The 23816-nt window shown below is 43.9% G+C and overlaps 1 protein-coding gene across 1 annotated transcript in view; it reads left to right on the top strand.

Moving 5' to 3' along the window:
- The first annotated feature begins 5056 nt into the window (after positions 1-5056).
- Positions 5057-23816, top strand: part of EML1 (EMAP like 1) — a 145169-nt gene continuing 126409 nt past the window's right edge. The window contains exon 1 of the mRNA XM_081191830.1: positions 5057-5284. Within this exon, the coding sequence (XP_081047956.1) occupies positions 5254-5284 (31 nt within the window). The 5' untranslated portion in view covers positions 5057-5253. The remainder of the gene's footprint in view (positions 5285-23816) is intronic.

Genomic DNA, 23816 nt, shown 5'->3' with positions numbered 1-23816 from the left:
ATATGTTAAAACCAGCAGTGATCCAGCTGTGGTTATGGGGAACACACATGGTAGAAGCCTGGTGGACAAAGAAACAGAAAACAAAGAAAACACAATGCTTGTGTTAATTGTTCACTGATGGTTTTTAATTTGGGCCACCCGTCACTGTGCCTTATGCTTAACGAAGTTCAAAAGGACAGGTCCTTGTCCCAATCCGTGGATCAGTTTTAATTGTATAAGGAAATCTTGCATACTAGTCCCTTGCTCAATGGATCTATGTTTGTTGTATGAAAGTCAAATAACACAGGTGAGCTTTCACTCAGCGGCAAACAAATTAGCATCATTCAACTCATATGTGGGAGCAGCAGCTATAATCGCTAAAAAAAGCCTCGCTTCAATGGGAAAGTAAACTCCCCTTTTGAAGTCCAGCCTGCATTGATGCTTCTGTCTGTATGATGTAATTCCACATCAGACAGAACAATGAACCGTAGATAAATAAATAAATGCCCCCACACCTCTCAGCTGATTCACTTGTTCCTTTTCAAAAGAAAAATCCACTTCTAAGCCTTAGATCTTAGTTTATTTCGTAGCATATCAACCCAGTTAGAAAAGCATGAAACATTTTATTTGTGATCCAGCCATATGACTGGTGAGATATAGCCATTCCTCGAGGTGGCTAGGATTTCTCCTGTTCCTTCCTTTGAACTGGCACAGTTAAACCCCGCACTACTGAATTGTTGTCGTGGGGGGCGGGGGTAGAGATGAAAGATTATCTTCCCTTAAGCAGGAGACATCAGAGGAATGGATGCAAAATAGTCCCATGTCTTATTCTTAAGCTATGAGCTTGGTCCTGAAAAGCAAAATTGAGAATGTGCCCCCACCCCATCCTAGCCCCTCTGCAACACTAGCATATCTAATGCCCTGATTTTGCAGTAGCAAAACAACAGTCAGCTCCCCTTTCTGCTTCTGGTGGGATATTTGTTATGCTTTCAGATTCTTAAGACAACGGCTCAAAAATAAAGTGAGGGCACGACCCCCTAAGTAGAGCCCCCAGCCCAAGCAACCTTCCTTTTATGTTGGCGTATGGAAGCACTATTCAGCATATAGTTGATATTTTTTCTCCATTTATAGCATGGAAAGGAGGGATACAAGCATTCAAACTATTGAATCAAATGTCACAGAAATGCTCTGTTGGATCAGACCAAATTTTGCACTTCTTGCAGGTCATTAAATACAGGCATCCCCCAACCCCCACTTACGTGTGATTGACTTACGTGTGATTGTGAATCAAATCTGGAGGAGACCCTCCCGGGAGCCCGAAGAGGACATCATTGAGGGCAGAGTAAGCCCCAAAGAGACCAGAAGTGCAGCAGGGCTTTGTTTAGGCTAGGGGCAAACGAAGGCGTCGTGACACCAGGGGCAGGGCGTCGCTATGTAGGGCGCATGTGCGGTGTCGCTATGTACGATGCATGCACTGTACATAGCGCTGCCACACATGTGCTGTACATAGCGGTTTACCGGCAGTGCCACTCCAGCGCTGTACGGATGGTGCCGGGATCCTTTGCTCGCAGCTGCAGCTGCGAACGGAGGATCCCTCACATGCGGCTGCGGCAGCGCCTTCTTGTCACCCTCCCAGATGTGGAACCCGGGGTGCCCCCCCCATTCCCCCATTGCAACGCCAATGGTTTAGGCTGCTCAGCTTCCCCACCCGGATTGCGGGGTAGCGCAGCAGCAGCAGCTTTCCTGCATGTCCTTCAGCCTCCTGCCAGGCCCACAATTCTAGTTGTGGATATTTTTGGATACAGAATTATAGGTCTGGATTGGAGAGAGAGCGTGTTTAAAGGATGATTAGAAGGTGTTCCCCACTTCAGCGATTTTCACGTATGTGTGTGGGGCACCGGAACGTAACCACCGTGTAAGTGGGGTGATGTAAGAATGAAAGGACTTTAAGAGGTAAGGAAAATGGGTGCTTTGCTTAGAGCGGAGCTTTCCAAACTTTGGTGACACACTTTTTAGACATGCATCATTAGCAAACCAGAGGTTAAACTAAACCCTTTCCAGCCCCAGGAGGAGTGTGAGGAACGTTCATGCGACACACCAACACACTGCAGCCAACACACTAATGTGCCACAACACACAGTTTGGAAAGCTCTGGCTCCGAGAGCAAGCTATTTGGTGCACATGCTTTTACATATACAGTGGTACCTTGGGTTAAGAACTTAATTCATTCCAGAGGTCGTTCTTAACCTGAAACAGTTCTTAACCTGAGGCGTGCTTTCGCTAATGGGGCTTTCTGCTGCCACTGCGCCACCGGAACGCAATTTCCGTTCTTATCCTGGAGCAAAGTTCTTAACCTGGAGCAACCACTTCCTGGTTAGCGGAGTTTGTAACCCGAAGCGTCTGTAACCTAAAGCGTCTGTAACCCAAGGTACCACTGTATTATCAACTGCCTAGGAATGGTATATTAACTACTCTTGTTCTTTATATCTCTGAGCGCTCCTTATAAACTCATATAAATAGAGAAAGACCAAAGCACATGCAGTCTTTTATTTCCCTCTCCACTTTCTTTTGATTTGCTATCTGGTCTAGCGATTCCCAGCAGAGCTAACATCTTCTTCTCCCTTGACCTGGGAAAGAAGTAGCCGGGGGGGGGGGGAGTGGGGGAGCAACTGAACTTGCATAAATCAGAAAGGATATGGATATATATATATATATATATATATATATATATATATATATATATATATAAAATTTTAAGCATGTGGTGTTTCTGATTGGGCAAGATAGTGGCTCCTACAGAGTTGCACATTTGAGCGCATACTTCAATCAAACAGAAAATTACACACGCCATAATCAGGCAAGACTTCATTAACAAAAGCAATCACTCTGGGTGCCCTCTGTTGGGAAAGATAAATGCAGGCTGAGCGAGAACAATTCATCCCTCGTTCTAGGTCAGTGAAGTACGATTACTCCCAGGCACAATATTACTCCAGCTTTCATATGAGAGCCAAGGATGTGGTGCAGTCCATCAGTGGAAACTTGCATTAGTATAATTGCTTTAGGCAGCTCTGTTACCTTAGGCAGGGCGGAAGGAAAGGACCATGTTATGGTATGTAATGATGATACTGCCGCTATGTCCCTGCCTCCTTTTCTTTAAACCAGGAACCCCCCAGACTTTTACAAGAAAGGAAAATCCAACTATAAACACCAGGAAGAACTTTCTGACAGTAAGAGCTGTTTCCTGTTTGGCAGTGGAATGGACTCCCTTGGGAAGTCCTTCCTTGGAGGTTTTTAAGCAGACATTGGATGGCCACCTGTCATGGATGCTTCGGCTGAGATTCCTTCATTGCAGGGGGTTGGACGAGATAATAATAATAATAATAATAATAATAATAATAATAATAATAATAATAATAATAATTTATTTATTTATACCCCGCCCATCTGGCTGAGTTTCCCCAGCCACTCTGGGCGGCTTCCAACAGAATATTAAAATAACAACAATCTATTAAACATTAAAAACTTCCCTAAACAGGGTTGCCTTCAGATGTCTTCTAAAAGTCTGGTAGTTGTTTTTCTCTTTGACATCTGATGGGAGGGCGTTCCACAGGGCGGGTGCCACCACCAAGTAGGCCCTCTGCTTGGTTCCCTGTAACCTCACTTGTTGCAGTGAGGGAACCGCCAGAAGGCCCTCGGCGCTGGACCTCAGTGTCTGGGCAGAACGATGGGGGTGGAGATGCTCCTTCAGGTATACTGGGGTGTTATGTACTGAGTTGAATAGGATCCAAACTGAAGCAGTCTGATTGGTCCTAGAACAATGCAGCAGTATGATTGGTTGGCAGGAACCACCCAATCATGCTCCAGATATAAGTGAATCCACAACCTGATTGGCTTACAGTAGAATTCCAGAATTAGCCAATCATGTGCAGCCCATTGTGTAAATAATGTATATAAAGCAGATACTTTGAGGGGACTTTCATTCATTCCTCCTCACCACTATGAGCTGAATAAAGAGCATGAAATCACTTTGTGACTCTGAGTATATATCATGGACCGAGGCCGTTTAGGGCTTTAAATGTCAGCACCAACACTTTGACACTTGGGGTCCCTTACAACACTACCATTCTATGATTCTTTGAAAGTTATGTCCACACATATTGAGATCTGTTTACCCCGTGCAGTGAAGGGTTTTGGAATGATATCCTATGTCTGTTGGGTCTTTTGCCATAAAGATGCCACAACAATTTACTCATGAGTAGCCTGCTGACTTGGATGGCTTATCTGGACTGTTTGACAGTGTGTCTTCCACGGTCCCTGCCACTTTGGAAGGTTCCATGTGGATCTCATTTTCAGCTGCAAGGTGGAGCTGGTAGCCTGAAGTTGACTCTTCTCCGTCACTTCATGTCACCAGTGTAGCCAATTACCAATAGATGGCATGCTTCTCTGCACCACATTTAACTAGCTTAAGGGATCTGATGCCGCAAAATTCAGTGGTGATCACTGGCTTAGATGACTTTAAAGAGAAATCAAACAAATTCATGGAGCACTTGTTGCTGTTTTTTTTAGCTAGGATAGCTAAATGGAACCTACATATTCAGAGGCAGAGTATTTTTGAATACTAGTTACTGGGGTTGGAGTTTGGCAATTGCCTCCATGTTCTGCTTGTATGCTTCCCAAAAATAATCTGCCTGGTCCTTAGCTGACAAGGTTTTCCCACACCTATGAACACTGAAGGGGGGGGGGTGAGGAGAGAGAGACCTGCTTTCAGTTTCTCTCAAGTACATGAATATTAGTCACATGTTATGCAACAAGGAATGCCCTGGAAACAAGTCCCAGTTACAAGCTTCTCCACATCATAATTATTTCAGTGGGCACTTGAGCCTGGATTCCCAGCGTAGTTCTTAAAAGCCTTTTTCATAAATATTCCATGGCCTTTTCGAGCCTGTAATGTGCCACAGTGACATTAAAGAGGAAGCTGTTCGAAGGGGAGGGATGTCAACAAATTTATCCACCAATAGCGTGCTCTTTTGGCACAAAAGCACATTCTTATCTTTACATCCCATAATGAGAAGGCAGAGCCAGAACTGGTTGCTGTGTAAACTCCTTGGGTACAGTTGAGAAGAAGAGAGAGGAGAGAGAGAGAGAGAACTATTTCTCTTTGGCTAACATTTCTTCTGCTAGCCCTGACGGAGGAACGAGTTCTGCATTGGTGCTATTATTTTTCCCTGCGGTTTTTTCCCCCCTTCAGAAGCATTAAAGGAAACTTCTTTTCACATGATGTCAGACTGCGAAGGGATAGCTGTGGGTAAGTGCCAGAATTATATTTACCACGCTGTCCTGAAGTCTAGTTCACAGCCTCGGCTTTCAAAAGGGGCGGATGAGAAAAGCAGAACAATTCTAAGCCAAATGTTCACCCCTGTCAGTTCAGGCACAGCAAGGCTGCAAAGAGTCAGAGTGTTTTAGTCTCATTTCCCCCTCCAAAACCAGCCAGGTTCTTGCATAGCTGTTGTTGGACATTAGCTGCAGAGGTTATGTGGGGTTTTAAAAATGTTTTTCTTTGCTTGAACCTTTGAATAACAGATCTATTAAGGTTCTTATCTGACGTATTTTTAAAAATCTAACTCCGTGCTTCTGGGGGAGGAATGCTATTAATAATTATATATGTATGAAAGGATATTGGGTGACAAACTGGTGAGAGCATGCAAAGTGACTAATTCTGTCAAAATGGCAGTGTGCAAATCTGTCCTTTAGAGCACTTGGAGAGGAATGTCTGGGAATGGGACCAGAAATAAGCATCCTGTTGTAACTTACTTGTGTCACTTCCTAACTGCAAAAGGGCGACAAAAACGGAGGTGGAAAGTAATAAACATTAATCCAATGTTGGGGCGGGAGACATAACTTCACTTCAGTTGCAAAACAAGCATAGCAAAGCTAAGCCTATTCCCTTGCCGCACTCCACATCCAACAGTACAAGTTTTTATCCCTTTCCACGTAGCATAGTTTAAAGCCATCGCGGAACCATTTTGTTTTGTGGACATGTCATGGAGCAATGCCCACTTTTGGAATACCAATTTGGGAGTCTAAGGAAGAGCGACTTTTCCTAGGCCACCCAATTTCCTCCATGGCTTAGCAGAGATTTGAACCGAGACCTGCCAAACACTTTTGTCCCCTGCACCAGGAATATCCTCCAACATTTCTCTGATGAAATTAGGGAGGTCTCATTCCATAATGATCATTTTACTTTTTATACCCCACACATCTTACTGGGTTGCCCCGGCTACTCTAGGCAGCTTCCAACATATGTAAAAACATAATAAAACATTAAAAAACCTTCCCTATACAGGATTGCCTTCAGAAGGCTTGGGGGTCAGATAACTCCATACCCTCCAACATGTCTCCAATGAAAATAGGGATGTTGCAAGTAAAAGCAGGACATCTATGTCCCCTTCACAATCCTCAGCCACAGCTGAAGAGGGCTAGTTCTGAATGAATTGAAAGCAGAGTTCTCACAGCTAGTAACTACAGAGGTTTCAAAAACTACAACTTGTGTTTAAGGCAAGTGGTGTTGGGGTTTGTTGTTTTGCCACCAGGTTTTTTGATTTTGTGGGTAAATTGACCAAACAGTTTGATTTGTTTGCTTGCTTTTATGACTGTGTGCCTTGATATGGTATCTTATCCACTGCTCTGCAAATCTAAACAAGATGATCAAGAGCTCTCTTTGCAAATAAATGTGTGGCTGCAGAAACTGACTTAATGTGAGAACAAGTTATTCTGTGCTTCGAACGTGTATTTCTGTATTGTAGAATCCACCTGGTTTCGTCAATCCTTTGCATTAGGAAGGAAGAGGGGAGAGGGGTATTTTTGCTTGCCTTATCAAAAGGCATGCTGTGCTGCTAGTAACCAGAGCAGGTTGAATGGCCAGCAGAACAGGCCTCGGTTTTAGAATCTGGAAGCATGTTTGCTTGCTAAGCATAGTGAGTCATATCAAGGAAGTGAGAGAGGACAGGGAGATCGGATTCAGATGACAGAGACAATATTTAATGCACACCTAATATGAATGAATCTGCAGTGATGGCTGTTCATTAAGTTATATTCCCCCCGTTGGAAAAGAAAATGGCTTTGAATGTAATTTCTTGCAGACAGAATATGATATGACTGTTTTATTGCAGCATCACAATCTGGTTTAACTTATTCAGTTGATGCCAATCACATCTTGCTTCCTGGGGCCAATATCTTTGAGTGTGCCAATTTTCATCACGGTCAAAGGGTTAAATATTCTCTCCCTGTGTGCCACAGGTGCGAATCCCACCCACCATACCCACACAGTGGCTATTTAAAATTTCAAAATAAGTGTGTCAACTGTTTTCATGTGTTTAACGTTAATATCAAGTTTGACTGTCAGTATGGTACCTTATTGTACAACTTCTAATTTCTATGCAAGGCCAAAATACGTATTTTGTTTAACTGTTCTCTGTTTCCCCATGGAAGGAGAGGCAAACTTGCTCCATGTTTATTGGAAATATCCTAAGATAGTGACATACTGGAAACAACAAAGTTTTGACCTAGGTATAGCACATCCCCATGTATAAGACGACCCCTATTTTGGGGGCGGGGGGAGATTGCCCAGAGTTGTTGAGCTTTTTTGGGGGGGGTCACTGGATATCCACAATTTTTTGCAAATTATTTCTAAGGAAAAAATAAAAATATTGTCTTATACACAGAAAAATACGGTAGTACCAGAAGATTTCTAAATGTTGATCTAACAGCAGGTAGACCCACAATCTATGACTGAATGTGAAAGGTTTGGGATATGGTGTACATAGTGAAGAGTAACAGCAACAAACCACAATTTATCATTACATGCATGAGTTGCAGCTAGCCGCAGGACCATGTGCTTCCCCTTCCTCTTACCCTTTCCTTTGCAATTGGAGGGAGGAAATCAGTAGCTTCCATTTGCAATCCGAAACAAATCACAGTTTGCTGTTCTATCTGAAAATGGTAAACTGTGGCTTGTGCGAACCATTGCTCACAAACCAGGATATTAATCCAAAACAAACACAGTAAAATCTGGAGGAGCAAAGTGCCGATATTTAAAGCATAGTCATTATTACGTTCATATGTCACTGTGTGAGATGTACCAGTTCCTTGGAGCAAATGGGAATTCGGGTTTTCTGTGGATTGGTGTTTGCTCCGATTCAGCAGTAAAGAGCAGGTTTTTGCAGGGAAAGCAATGTGTGTGTGGTTGCTGTGAGTGCTGGAAGAAAGACCGCTCCTTGCTGCAAGACCCATTTCCACCTGGCCTAGGGGGCGGGGCCCACACTCACATTGAACAACCAAAAGAGGCTCTGGGAGGCCAGAGGGACATTGCTGGAACAACTCCTGTGTTGGGGCAACTTGCTAAAATGTTTCAAAATATTTTAAACAGTTTTAATTTTGGTTCCTCTGTTTTGCTTTTGTTGGGTTGGAGTTGGTTAAATGTTTAGCTGGGGTTGGCATTTCTTTTAATTTGGGTATAATTGTAAATTGTTTGTTGTTGGTGTTGTTAGTTTCTATTGAGTTATTAGTTTATTTATAGTCTGTATAAGATATTTTGTTTTTTAATGTTTCATGTGTTATTATTATTTTTATATAAGCTGTAAGCCGCCTGAGTGCCAGGGGAAACCCAGGGGAAACCCAGTCATAAAATTATGATTCTGATTATTTGTTTTTCTTGGAGAAAACAGTGGGGCAGACCTGTGTCTAGAAAGCGAGGGAAAAAGGTATGGATAAGCCTGTAGAATAAGCAGACACCATCATTTCTGTGCTGTGTGCAGCCTACACAACTATGCAGTCTGGGAACAGCTGCATAATTGTTCTTGCTAGATTGTGTAGGAGGGAAATGAAGGCAGGATAGGGGGAGTTCTTCTGCCCATGACCTCCTCTTGAGTTACAGTAGCTAGATGTAAATTGGCCAATATTTCTTTCCCACAAGAAGCCTTAATTATACACAGCTCTTCAGATCTTAGCAGGCAACTTCGCCAGTTTGAAAATTTCTGGGCTTGTCCTCCTTCTTTTGAATGGAAAATTAAATGTGTTGGGGGATGAGATGACAAGAGCAGAAAATAAAGGGGGCAGAGAAGTGCATGCTGGGACTTAAAAAAACAAGCACCAGGGGGAGGCATATAATTATCATTAAATGCAATGCAAAAATTGTACCTAAATAATTTTTAAAACACATAAACAAAGTCGCCAAATGCAAATCAGGAAACCAGTCGCGTTAAAAAGAGGGAATCCATGTGCACAAAATGAATACTCCTAGCCAGTGCTTTTTTTTTCTTAAAAAATGTTTAGGGGTATTGATTGATTGATTGTATTTCTATGCCCCTTTTCATTCAAATGAATCTCAAAGCAGCTTACAACCAATAAATAACCATAACATAAAAAAACATAATAGCACATTGCGAATACAGCATACAGTCATACCTCGGGTTAAATATGCTTCGAGTTGAGCGCATTTGAGTTGCGCTCCTTGGCAACCCGGAAGTAACGGAGTGCGTTACTTCCAGGTTTCGCCGCTTGCGCATGCGCAGACGCTCAAAATGACATCATGCGCAGAAGCGGCAGAAAGTGACGCGCACGTGCGCAGACGCGCCATCTATAGTTACGTTTACCTCTAGATGTGAATGGGACTCCGGAACGGATCCCGTTCGTATCTAGAGGTACTACTGTACATCGTATACAATAATTAACAGATTATCAATAAAACAGTTGCCATAAAAATTAATTTTAAAAAACTTAACAAAACAGCAACTAAAAAATAAGCTAAACCTCACAGTTACGGCAAGTCACATGATTAATAAATCGATGTGGCATTTAGAATCTATAAAATATTAAAAACATTAACAAATTAGCATTAAAAATATAAGCTAAGCACTACGTTCATTCACACAATCTCTGCACCCCCATGACTCATACTTTCTCCCCCTTAAAACAAAATAAAACTATACAGCAAATCAACAAGACAATAAATTGAAATAATAAGAATTACATTTATACTAAAACTAAACTAATCCCCAGCCCTAACAAATGTCCACCCCGCCCACAACAGCGCAAAACAAAACAAGAAAAACATTTAAAACACCATAGATCAGGGATCAGCAAAAGTTTTCAGAAGGGGGTCGGTCCACTGTCCCTCAGACCTTGTGAGGGGCGGGACTATATTTTTGTGGGGGATGATGCAAGAGCCCCACTGGCTGCTTACCTGTGTCTTGCTAGCAGCAGGGGTTGGTGGCGGTGGAGGGACGATGAGCGGCACGTGAAGGGGCTCCGGAGAGGGGCTGCTTAAAATGGCGGCCACTTGAGCACTACTGCTGCTGGCACCAACAAAGCCCAGCCTCCTTCCTCCTCTAGGCAGGGCGGGGAGAAGCCAGGAGGAGGGAGGGAGGAGGCACCACCCCTGCCGTGTGAGGGAGAGGAAGGGAGTGTGAAAGAACATGTGTGCTGGCGATCCACACGGCGATTCCCGGACTGTCTACAGGCCGGATCCAGAAGAGAATTGGGCCTGATCCGGCCCACGGACCTTAGTTTGCGGACCCATGCCATAGATTAACAAGTATTTTAAACATTTAAAAACATTTTTGACATGTTCAGAGTAAGTGTGGGCCCCACCCCCTAGGCCAGGTGGAAATAGGCCTTGCAGCAGGGAACGGCTTTCTCTCCACCTTGACCAGCTGTCCCTCTTCATTCAGCTGCTGCTTATGAATGTCAGGTTGCTAGAACATCATCAATCTGCCATTGAACTCTGAAAGAATCTGTGGCTGCCAACCTGGCTATTATTTCTGAGGCCTGGCTGGATGAAGCTGAGAATCCTGCACCCACCCAGCTGGCTCCAGTCAGGTGTTTAGCTTTGAACCAGCCTATGGAGGAAATCTGGCCAGTGCAGAAAAGATGTAGCATTTAGCATTTAGGATTTTCTCCCTTAGATCTCATGGAGCCACGATTCTCTCTGGTAGGTGGTGTTTTGGAAGAAATGTCTCCTCTGGTTACTGAAGGAGGATCTTCAGTGCACTGCTCTTATCCATACAGCAGGCTTCACCAGCCTGGTACCTTCCAGGTGTTTGGGAACTATAACTCCCATCACCCCCAGCCAGCATGCCAAGGCTGCCAGAGAGAGAGAAAATACAGCCATACTTGGGTTTTCGAACAGCTTTGTTCTCAAACGTTTTGGCTCCTGAACTCCGCAAACCCAGAAGTGACTGTTCCAGTTTGCGAACTATTTTTGGAAGCCGAACGTCCGATGGGGCTTCCGCGGCTTCCGATTGGCTGCAGGAGCAATTGGGGACGTGCCTTTATAATTAACTCTTGTCGCTTTACTCATGAAAGTGACCCAAACTGACTTACAACAGAAACACTAAAACCAAACACAACAAACATATCCTCTACCATTAGGAGCTTTATCAACGATCTGCAACAAGCCTAGAATATTACAAGGGACTGAAACTATCCAGGGTCTGTGATCTTCCCGAGTTTCAAAAATGGCACACAACTGCACACTCTGGCACTTTCACAGGCAGGCAACTTAAAGAAAGCAGGGCAAGCGTAATGTGATCGTAGCTGCGTAAAGCGACCAGACAAAAACATGCTGCAGTGCTCTGAATCAGCTGCGAGCCAGAGGGAAATGCTGTGCTACTGGGCATATCTCAGATGTCCTCATTACCTCGATGAGGCACTGTGACAAGGTCAACCCAAAGCAGACATGGATGCAGCTTGGTCTTTTAGCCCCAAGTCACTGACTCCAGTAATGAAAGTAGATTATATGGCTTTTTGAACTGCCCTAGAGTTGTACCAGTACTCTGAGCTGAGCGAGGCATGCGGATGAGAAGTTTGGCCGGCGTTGCATTGTGTTTCCCCTGCATTCTGTACATATCCTGATTTCGGGATCATTTTCCCCAGCTGGTTTCCAATTGGTGATCCAATTGGCACATACCTGTCAACTGTCCAGGACATCCCGATTCCAGGGGGCCATGCGCTCAAAAACACACGAGATCATGGCAGGACGCGTGTGTTGCATGAGATCGCGGTGCCCAAAAATGTGTGATTTGGGGCACCAGGTCACAGGTTCACATTTGGCCAAGCCATTTCCCTTCATATAATGCATTGTTGTACAGTGGTACCTCAGGTTACATACACTTCATGTTACAGACGCTTCAGGTTACAGACTCCGCTAACCCAGAAATAGTACCTCGGGTTAAGAACTTTGCTTCAGGATGAGAACAGAAATCATGCACTGGCGGTGCGGTGGCAGTGGGAGGCCCCATTAGCTAAAGTGGTGCTTCAGGTTAAGAACAGTTTCAGGTTAAGAACGGACCTCCGGAACGAATTAAGTACTTAACCCGAGGTACCTCTGTATGCTGTTTCCCCTAATATGTTTATTTATTTCATAACATTCATACACCGCTTGATTTTTATTTTTAAAAAAACAACAACACCTCAATGCGGTTTACAAAAAAAAGATAAAACAAAAAAATCAAGAAAAAATTAGAGCCCTACTTTAAAACCTATAAAACTTAGAACACTAAAACAGATTGAAATTGCCTCAGCTTTTATATGCACATGTTAATGTGTGTGGGTTTTTTGTACACATTCTTTGACTGGAGTTCCCTGCACTGCAAAATACAGAGAAATGTGCGTTTTGCAGGATGGCTGTGTTTCAATTTGCTCATTGTTTCAGAAAATGTGAATTATGTAGCTTCTCCTTTAAATGCGAACTGAACTGAGTATCTTCCCCATCCGTATCTGTGGGTAAAGAGAACTCTAAAGTCCATTTCCCAAGAGACACCTGTACCAATAGATTTTAAGTGCAAAAGACATTTCCGTCTCTTTGAGAGGACTGGCGTTTGCTATGGCTTCTTTCCACAATAGCAATTATATGGACATACTTGCACTATCCATTAGCAGAAAGTACATGGATGTTCCACCATCCCTACATGTAGATAAAAGCAAAACACTTCAATTATCTAAGTGGTTTCCCTAGTGTGTATTATTTTCCTTTTGTAAAGCAGTGGCGCTCAATCTCTATAGGGGCTTAGCTGATTTTGACGCATTCAGCATTTCGATTAGAAAACGTGCTCCCAGTGTAATCACCCCGATTCCTACTTGCAGCCCCTTTGACTTCGGAATAAATCTGTGAAGTTGAGCAAAGGGTCTTCAAGTGTTGTAGCCTTCCTCCTTCCCAAACCTGGTACCCTCCAGATGCTGGAGACTACAGCTCCCATCAACTACTGGGACTGATGGGAGTTGTGGTCTGGAAGGTGCCAGGCTAGCACTAGGCATGCTTACAGAATTCAGTCTTTGGGACCGTTGTTGTGAACTGAGCTAAGCTGCAGCCACACGCACACCATACATTCTTTGGGGGTAGCTGTGACTGTTTAAGGTGGTATCAGGGGGATTTGAACACTCACAGCTTCCCTAAAGAATTCTGGGAGTTGTAGTTGTTCAGAGACCCTGATTCCGCTCACAGAGCTACAGTTTCGAGAGTCGTTTCTCCCTAGGGAACTCTGACAATTGCAGCTCCACACCCATGGACTGCAAGAAGATCAAACCTATCCATTCTTAAGGAAATCAGCCCTGAGTGCTCACTGGAAGGACAGATCCTGAAGCTGAGACTCCAATACTTTGGCCATCTCATGAGAAGAGAAGACTCCCTGGAAAAGACCCTGATGTTGGGCACAAGGAGAAGGGGACGACAGAGGACGAGATGGTTGGATAGTGTTCTCGAAGCTACGAACATGAGTTTGACCAAACTGCGGGAGGCAGTGGAAGACAGGAGGGCCTGGCATGCTCTGGTCCATGGGGTCATGAAGAGTCGGACACGACTAAACGACTAAACAAAAAAACCCCTTCAATTGTCCCTATTTTTCCCGGGACATAGGGGCCTCCTAACAACTCCTAACAAACTACAGTTCCCAGAATTCTTTGGTGGAAGCCATGACTGTTTAAAGCAGAATCGTAGTGCTTTAGAATGTTAGCCGCTTTGAGACTCCTTAAAGGGAGTGAAAGGCGGGATATCAAATCCAAACTCTTCGTCTTCTTCTTTAAATGTAGGGTGTGAATGTGGCCTGCATTTCTCAGACTAAAGTGCGGATCAAAACTCAATGTGCAGATTTGAATTTTTTATTTTTATTTTTTTATTAAAGATTTTCTTGATTTACAAAAGTGTGTGCAATGTCTCTCTCTTGTATTTTTACCCCCGTGTGACATTTTTACAAATCAGTTTCATTTGTTGAGACATTAGGAAGAAAAGGGGGAAAGAGGTGGGGGGGGTCGGTGGGGGGGGTCGGGTGGTGATGTTTCTGTTTTACTTACTGTATGTAGGGTTTGGTGTCAGCGTTGTTTGTGCAGTTTCTTTGCTGTTCACTTGTGTTCCTTTGCTGGTGAGAGAGGTTGGGGTTGGTCTAGGGTGTGGTTATTCATTTGTGGTTGGCTGTGGTGGTCTTTGTTTTCATGTGTGAGTGGGGTGGGTGGGTGTTTTGGATCAGGTTAGCCGGAACTTATTATTTTGACATAAAATTGCATTTAAAAACACATAATTAATTTTGGATTTTTAAAAAAAGAATGCAGATCATTGCAGAAATGAGATTGAATGGCATATGGGAAAGTGGCACGTACAGTGGTACCTCGGATTACATACGCTTCAGGTTACAGACTCCGCTAACCCAGAAATAGTACCTTGGGTTAAGAACTTTGCTTCAGGATGAGAACAGAAATCGTGCGGCGGCGGCATGGCAGCAGCGGGAGGCCCCATTAGCTAAAGTGGTGCTTCAGGTTAAGAACAGTTTCAGGTTAAGAACAGACCTCCGGAACAAATTAAGTACGTAACCAGAGGTACCACTGTACTGAAGTAAATGATTGTTCATCTGCACACGACACACATAAAGAGCCAAGAAAAGGAATGATGAAGAGAACCTCTGAATGGCATGTTGCTGAATGCTTGTTTGTGAACGGTGCCTTTTTCTTTCTTTCTTTTTTGCTGTGGTATTGATGAATTCAGATGTGACGAGATTAATATTGCTGGAGAGGGCCCTGCAGTTGAGCTACGGGAATGTCTCTTCATTCATTTAATGGCCTTTTGCTGAGAAACTGAATTGCCTTTTCTAGCTCCGATGCAAGTTGGGCGTAGATATCAGGGCGGTTTACAACATAAAATCACAATAGAAAGAAATACATAATAAGGGCATCTGATGTTTAGCAAGATTTAAATAATTTGAAAATTTAATAAACCAAAGCCACCACCTATTGTTAGAAGAAAAGGTTGTATATAATGTTGACTTTTCATTTCTATTTTAGTAACACCACAGAGCCAAAATTATCTTAAAGAACTAGAAGGAGGTCTTTAATCTCACCTCTTACTGCTTAAAATTTGCCATCATCAATAAGCAGTAGGTCCAGCTGAGCAGTTTTAGTTGATTAGTTGATTCCAAAGCTGTAGTTGATTTAATCTGCTCATCGAAGTGATTAACCCTTGCACCCCACAATAGCTTCATGAAAATTATTCCAAGTCATGCAAATATATTTTATCATAAGTCAAGGGACATGATAAACCTAATTCTCATTTTCAAAAAAGGACTGTCGGAAATTCTTAGCTCTCACCATGTTCCAGAGATGTTATCCATTTATTCACAGCAACATTTCAAATATGCTCAGTCTGGTCTATAGAGGTGACCCCCGTCCTCATAGGTCAATTCCTATATGTGCTGCATATTAAACCATCATTTAGCACAACAGGGGAGGAAGTGTGAAGAAGCTGTTTGTATCAGCCTCCTAGGTTTAAAACAAAACTACAGGTTCTATATCTTGCATCAACCCCACCACTAGTAAGTACCTGTGTTACAGATGATTCATTGGATCCCAGTTTGACTATCATAAGTGAGGTGGCAGGAAAACAGCTGAATACTATTAAAAGCATAGATCAGGCTTTCCCAAACCTCTGAGCTCATTGACCCTCTAATGAGCTTATCAAGCTGTCATCAACCCCACCCAACCCCAATTCTTGGGAGTGTGAGTCAACAAACATCAATGTATAATCCACATTTATCAAGCAACAATCCTTGGAGGTTTTCCAAAAAGCAGCTTGTTTTGGTATCTTTGCATCTTTGGAAGAGAGAAAGAGGAGTGTTAGCATTATTCTTTGGCACTGTAAGAAGTAATTGTTCTAAAAAGCAAGATGCACCCTTTATTTCCGAGGCATGTAGTTCTCAGTTAATTTTTGTGTGCAATGCCTTGTAAACTTCTTTCCCTTCACCTGACCCTTTTTTTAAACTCTCTTTTGACCCCTAGGCCTTTATTCATCTCCTGCACAGTCCCATCTACCCCACAGGGGAGGGGCAATATCAACCACTTTGGCAAAAAGATGTTTAATATATACTAAATCGCTTCCTTCCCTTGCCACACCTCAGCAAATCCTGTGACTCAAAGGCAGACCAAAGCAGTGCTTTAAATTAGCAGGAATTTGATGTGACAACAACCCCGTAGGCAGCAGGCCTGAAGATGATGAAAAGCAGGTAAGAGTCCCAGGCAAAAGAATGTGGATGTGTAGGAATAACATTATCCAAATGGGCTCACAACCGATGCAAGAGAGTGGTCCTGCTGAGACACATGAATGAGAGCATGTCAGAAGTGTCCCCTTGCTGCGCACAAAACATTTTCAAGAGCACCCCCGCGATCCATGGACGTTGCAAGCAACAATAGATCACAAAGCGCCTGGATTCGCGGAATGCAACCTACATCTCCGACAGGAGGCCATTAGAGTAAAGAAAAGAAAAGAAAAAGATAGACGCCTCCTCTCCATAAGTAAAACATTTCTATGTTTCAGCCTGATTGAAGATTTTCAAGCCCTGGGTGCTCAAAGAGATAACGCTGCGGGAACACTCTCTCTCTCTCTCTCTCTCTCTCTCTCTCTCTCTCTCTCTCTCTCTTAAAGGGGGGGGTCTTCACTCTGTCTGAGATCTTATGTTAGAACAAGGGAGCTTTTTGTCAGACCGAGATCTGAGCCCAGCTACTTGATAAATTAAATTACCCTTTTCCTGAGAATGGAGATGAAATATGGGGCTAGAATCTGCTGGAGGATTTTGCCATAGATGACTGAGTTGGTATGCTTTGTACCGGCTCTGCTACTGCTGTGGTTAAGTCAGATCCAGGCGAATGTGTTAGTCCTCTGAAATCACACCCAGAGTGGTGGTAAAAACAGTATTTATTAGGATGATAGGAACAGTAAACCAGCACTCATTGGGATCATACTGTGTATAATGTTCGTAGTAAAGGTAAAGGGACCCCTGACCATTAGGACCAGTCACGGACGACTCTGGAGTTGTGGCGCTCATCTCGCTTTATTGGCCAAGAGAGCCGGCGTACAGCTTCCGGGTCATGTGGCCAGCATGACTAAGCCGCTTCTGGCGAACCAGAGCAGCGCACGGAAACCCCGTTTACCTTCCTGCCGGAGCGGTACCTATTTATCTACTTGCACTTTGACGTGCTTTCGAACTGCTAGGTTGGCAGGAGCAGGGACTGAGCAACGGGAGCTCACCCCGTCGCGGGGATTCGAACCACCAACCTTCTCATCGGCAAGCCCATGAGGCTCAGTGGTTTAGACCACAGCGCCACCCGCGTCCCTAGAGACTCCTTGCACTGCGTTTAAAACCAAAATCGCATTTGGATAAAAACTGTTTCTCAGGCAGCTAGTCCTAGTCTTTATGAACCTGTACCTTCTTCCACAAGGCAGAAGCTGAAAGAGATCATTTCCGGGGTGCGCACTATCCTCTGCTATCTCTGCAGCTTTCTTATGGCATTCCCCACCCCCCCACCCCATCCTCCTACCTTTGATATTTGTTGAGCACCCTGCCTGAGGAAGAGTTCTGTGTAACTCAGAACCTTGCACGCCACGTTGTGTCTTTCGCCCTGGGATCACTAGATATAAGATGGGCCAGAAAATAAATAAATAACAGGCTCTGAGCCAAGAGTGGTCTGAATAGAGATATTGTTTTACTCTTCTTGTGAATTCTGCCTCGTCCCCGTGGGTGTTTCTGCTGACTCTTTTGCTGTTAAATAGGTTGGGCGTTTGCTCTGGGCAAGTGGAGGAGGAGGAGATGGTAGGAGGAACGATCACATGAGACCTTTGGGCTGCATTGCCCGAGTTTAGGAGACACAACTGCAGTTGCATTTGATGGTCTTATGTAAAACATACAGTCAAACCTCGGTTCCCAAACGCCTCCGTTTTGGAACGCTTTGGCTCCTGAACGGTATACGACATTCCCATACATTCTTTTATAAATTGGTATAGTGTTATTGTCCTAGTGCTTATATAAATGCTAATAGCCTACTACATTTTGTATAAACTCGTTCCAAATGTTATCGTATTTTCCATTCAGAGTTTGCGCCTGTAAGCAGTGATGTCATATTGTCAGTCCATTGATTGAAGGCTTATCGTATCTTTATTTTTCCAATTTCTCAATATCAAATCTCTTGGCCACCATTAGCGCATGGAAAATCCATTTCCGTTGTCCCGTTGATAATTTCCATACTGCAGGTATATACAGTTCAATAAAATATTTTCCGCTGAAAGATTTAACTTTTTCTGCACAGTCATAGTTACACAGTCCAGCACTGTCTCCCAAAACTTGTTAAGTAAAGAACACTGTACAGACATGTGTTTCAGAGAGGCATTGTCCTTGCCACATCTCCAACACTGAGCTATCTTAGGTAAGGTAAAGGTACCCCTGCCCGTATGGGCCAGTCGTGTCCGACTCTAGGATTGTGCGCCCATCTCACTTAAGAGGCCGGGGGCCAGCGCTGTCCGAAGACACTTCCGGGTCACGTGGCCAGCATGACGAAGCTGCTCTGGCGAGCCAGCACCAGCGCAGCACACGGAAACGCCGTTTACCTTCCCGCTATAAAGCGGTACCTATTTATCTACTTGCACTTAGGGGTGCTTTCGAACTGCTAGGTGGGCAGGAGCTGGGACCGAAAGACGGGAGCTCACCCCGCCGCGGGGATTTGAACCGCCGACCATGCGATTGGCAAGTCCTAGGCACTGAGGTTTTACCCACAGCGCCACCCGTGTCCCTGCTATCTTAGGTAACCCTTAGCTAATCCTGCCTCCACTCCATGGCTCTTTCTGCTAACTTATTTGCTATTAAATAGGTTGGACACATGCTTCCGGAATTTACAGCAGTTTGTCCATGCTCTAAACACATCATTATACATATCCATCCACTCCTATTTCATTTTCAGCTTATCTCCAGAGAAGCCTGGCTCAAATTCACATAGATTTGAGTCTAAACAGGACCCTGTCTAAGTACGAATGTTTGCTTCTTCTTCTTTTTAAAAGGGAATCTTTTTGAGTTACCAACATCAGAACTAATCCATCATGGGCAGTGGCCCATAATAATGAATAGAGGCAAGATCAGTACATCTGTCAATTCCAAGGGTTCCCCGAGTAAGCTCTTTTTGCTATTAATAGCAGACCAGCAAATACATTTGTGCTCGTATAGCTTTAACAATCAGGTTGGGATATGATCTTTGGCACTATATATTGGCACTATTTAATAACCCCACAGGGTATTTATTTATTTCATTCACTTCGCAGAAAACACCCCAAAGTGAACTCACAATGAAAAACATCAACAATAGATACATATATAAAAACAATTTGAAGTCCAATACAGATGAAGAGTTGGATAAAAAATCTCCAATTTAATTGGTGTGTTGGAAAAGGACGAACTTAAAGATAGGCACCAAAACAATAATAGAGATGGTGCCAGTTTGATATGTAATGGAAGGGAATTCCAGTGGGTTTGTGCCACCATACTAAAGGCCCAATTCCTAAATTGTACAGACTTGACCTCCCGGTATAATGCTGTTTTCAGGAAGCCCTCTTCTGCAGTATGCAGTAATTGGCTACAAACCCATCAACTGTCCCGGAAAAAACAGGACATCCCATTTTTTCCTGTGACAGCATGGCAGCCATTTTGGACAGCTTGCTCTCACACAATTTTGGATCCAGATCTCACCCCAGAAAAACATTTTCCCTCCAGATCCATGATCTTCACACGGTGCCCTAAAATGTGCATTTTTGGGGCGCTGCTCCTTAAAAAGCATTTTTTCTAGGTCTGCGATCTCGCGTGTGTCATGTGACTCGCATGGGTTTGTAGACCTGGAAGATGACATCCTGGATTTGGGCCGTGAAATATGCTCAAGAGTCAAATGTGAATTTCATGCTCTTTATTCAGCTCATAGTAGCAATGAATGAAACCCTCCCCAAAACGTCTAGCTATATATACATGATTTACGCAATGGGCCTCACGTGATTGGCTAATTCCGGGCTACTCCTGTAGGCCAATCAGGTTGTAGATTCACCTCCTCCAGGAGCCTCATTGGCTGCTCCTGCAGGCCAATCAGGTTGCTGATTCACTTCATCCAGGAGCCTGATTGGCTGCTCCTGCAGGCCAATCAGGTCGCTGATTCACTTCCACCTGGAGCTGGATTGGGTGGCTCCTGCAGACCAATCAGACTGCTGCCTTCTGGATCCTATTGTTCTAGGATTCAGCTCAGTACATAACAGGCCGCCATTGTGTTGGACGGTATGTGGTTAGGTATATCAGGAGCAAGATGATATTTAGAGGGCCCATTGGTCAGATACATCATGGTGGGTCATGGCTCTTTATATCTCTCCATAGCTGGTACTTGTGTGCTTTATTCGGCCACTAGATGTCTCTGCATGTTACATGGAGCATCAAATCGGGGTAAGGTGAGATCTCTGATGAACGATGGAGATCTAGATATGTGGCAAACAGCTGAGGCTTGTTCTTCATACAGTTGTTGTGTTTCAGCAAGCAATGTTTTGTTTCTCAGTTGCACGGGCATTCCGCATAGCAGTCTGTCAATTTATACCAAAGATGAGCTATTACTCATTCTTCATCCTCGTCTCTTTATGGTTCTTTAGCTCATCAAGCCGTAACGTTCTGTAATGCAATACAATTTATGAATGGACAAAACGTACACTGGTATGTCTTTGTACACAGAAGCTTAATAGTAATGCTGTTGATTGTGGAAGCCAGACTGAGCTGTCTGAACATTCATGTGGAGTGAGCAGGAAAAAAATAGCTTTGAGCTGTGAGTGAATACGATAGGAAATATTTCTACCCATTATAGTCTTTCTCGACAATTAACTCAGTTCCTAAAAGAGCTCATGTTTCGCTAACTGTATATTCTAAACCTATAATCCCATCAAGGGATCTGGTGACAACTGAGAAAAAACAACACCAACACCAAACCACAATTGTGAAATGAAAGTGGGTTCTTTATTTCACTAGTACATCCCAAGAGGGAAATAGAGTCCTCTAATTATGCTCATTTATAGTATTTAACATTATGGGGAGGAGAACTCTCATTCGGTCTAATTTCCAAGCTCTGTCAGAGATGGGTTCAAAGGTCCACCAGGAACCTTATATCTGAACAGGCTTCGTACATTTGGAGCAACTTGCCTAAATAGAGAGGCAGAGAAGTAATGCAGCAGATTTCTGGCATGTTTGAACTCAGTTCCTTCTCTGTGAAAGGTTGTGTGCCCACTACCCTTTAAAGCACGTTTGAAACACATTCTTTTCCACAAAAAATCGTGGCCCTGTAGTTTAGCCCTCACAGAATTATAATTCCCAGCTGAAATATACTCGGAGTCGAGAGTGGATTTCATGCTCTGTATTCAGCTCATAGTGGTGAGCAGGAATGGGAGTTCCCCCAGAATGTCTGCTTTATATACATTATTTACACAATGGGCCCCACATGATTGGCTAATTCTGGGATTCTCCTGTAGGCTAATCAGGTTACGGATTCACTTCCACTTGGAGCTGGATTGGGTAGCTCCTGTGGACCAATCTGGCTGCTGCATTCTGGATCCTATTGTTCTAGGACCAATCAGACTGCTGCATTCTGAATCCTATTGTTCTGGGACCAATCAGACTGCTGCATTTTGGATCCTAGTCAACTCAGTATATAACACCAGCAATGCTTAACAAACTACAGTGCTCAGAATTCTCCGAGCCATCCTTTTAAGTGGTTTCTGTGAAATGAGAGTGGTGTGGTTATCTTGTATATTTTTCACATTATTGTGGAATTATCTGTTATCAGATACCAACAGCATCTCCATAATCAGGACCAGCAAGATATGGCAAGCATCAGGTCATCAGAGATGGCCATGTCTCCAGTTTTGTGTTATGCCATGATGCCCCGCAGCAGCCATTTTGTGTAATACCACGCCCCCCTCCCCGGGGCCACCATTTTATGACTGGCGGTGAAGTGTAGGTGGGTTCAGGCATGACCCAAGACCGAGATTCAGCTAAAAAAAGGACTATTGGAACATCAGGAACAAGAATGACAAACAGGGGCACTTGGCCCAGTATATATACCTTAAGCTGGCCTGTGATAGGTCTCCTTAATGCTGCAATTAGCGAATCACAGCACTGGCCCTAGCTCAGCAGGGATTGGCTGCCTGCCAGCAACTAACAATGTCATTGGAGGGTTTAAGAATTCTCTCTGTCTTTTGTGATGGAGGTGAAGTTCCTGAGCTCCAGGAGGCCTGAAGGCCTAGGACTGCATTGCACGCATACAGCCAGGCTTTGGCCTATAATGTCTGCATACATAACAGGCAGACACAGCACTCTCCCAAAATTCAAAATGTGCCCACTAGTTCGAAACGTTTGGTGACCCCAGTGCGGTGTGTATACTACCAAAGTAATTGCAAATGGTCTTGCGATTCCATAAGTTTCCATTTTACGGAGATATAACCCAATACACAAAGTATCTGTGGTTTACAAACCTGGCTCTCATTGGTACATTTTGGAGCCTTTGCTAAAAACAAAGTAGATGTGACAAGCCAGAAGTCAGTCCACCACTGATGTAGATGTTCAAAATAAGCCCCCATTCATATGTTACTAATGGTGGTGGTCTTCACATAATGAAAGAAATAGATAGCTGTCCTTTCTTTCTTCTCCAACATGCACTGCAACAACATGTGAACTGGACTCTCAAATGTACAGAGAGCCCATTCATGTAATGTATCTCTCCCACCCCCTACCTTTTTGAGAATAAGACATCTCTTTAACAAATTGGGTATTTGCGCTGCCGTAGCATCAAAGGGAAGAGTGAAAGGCATGTTGCATTAAGTCTCAGTGAACTGACAGTGCACTGTCCCATTAAACAGTAAACCACTTCAAGCGGTATTAGGGTTGCCATACATTCAGAATTTCCCAGACATAGCCGGGATTCGGCCATCAGAAACCGTATCCGGGCGGGAATCGCAGAGATGCCCAGGTTCAGGAGAATCCAAGCCACGTCGGAAGTGTAGATTTTGACAAAAGCTCAACAACTTTTGTGTCGGATTTCCACCTTTCGAAATATGGCAACCCGAATATACATTTTGTTAAATTTAATTAATCCCAGCCTCCAGAACCCAACCGCCACTGCCACCATGTATTCCCATGAGCTATGAGAAATCCTGCTTCAGGCCTGTATTAGGGGCCGTGCCAGAGATCTGTCTAGAAGGCTGTTAATAAGCCTGTCATTTTACTACCAGTACCTGAGTAGTTTCTCAGCCAGTAGCCAAGGTTTGGCAGAGAACCAAGAGAGGAGCGGTGTGTGTGTGTGTCTCATTCTTCCCCATGTGGGACTCACTGCCTTGCCAAAGGCCACAAAACAATGGCTGATTTAGAGGAAATGATGGCTGGGTGCAGTGCCTCCAAATAGCCATTTCCCTTGTAGGAACGCCAATCAACCACATCACATGGGAGGACCACTGCTCTGTTTCTCAACAG

The sequence above is a fragment of the Podarcis bocagei genome, assembly GCF_964188305.1.
Source record: "Podarcis bocagei genome assembly, chromosome: 1".
Classification (NCBI taxonomy): Eukaryota; Metazoa; Chordata; class Lepidosauria; order Squamata; family Lacertidae; genus Podarcis; species Podarcis bocagei.
The sequence above is the reverse complement of the archived record's forward strand: the minus strand, read 5'-3'. Positions and strand labels throughout refer to the sequence as shown.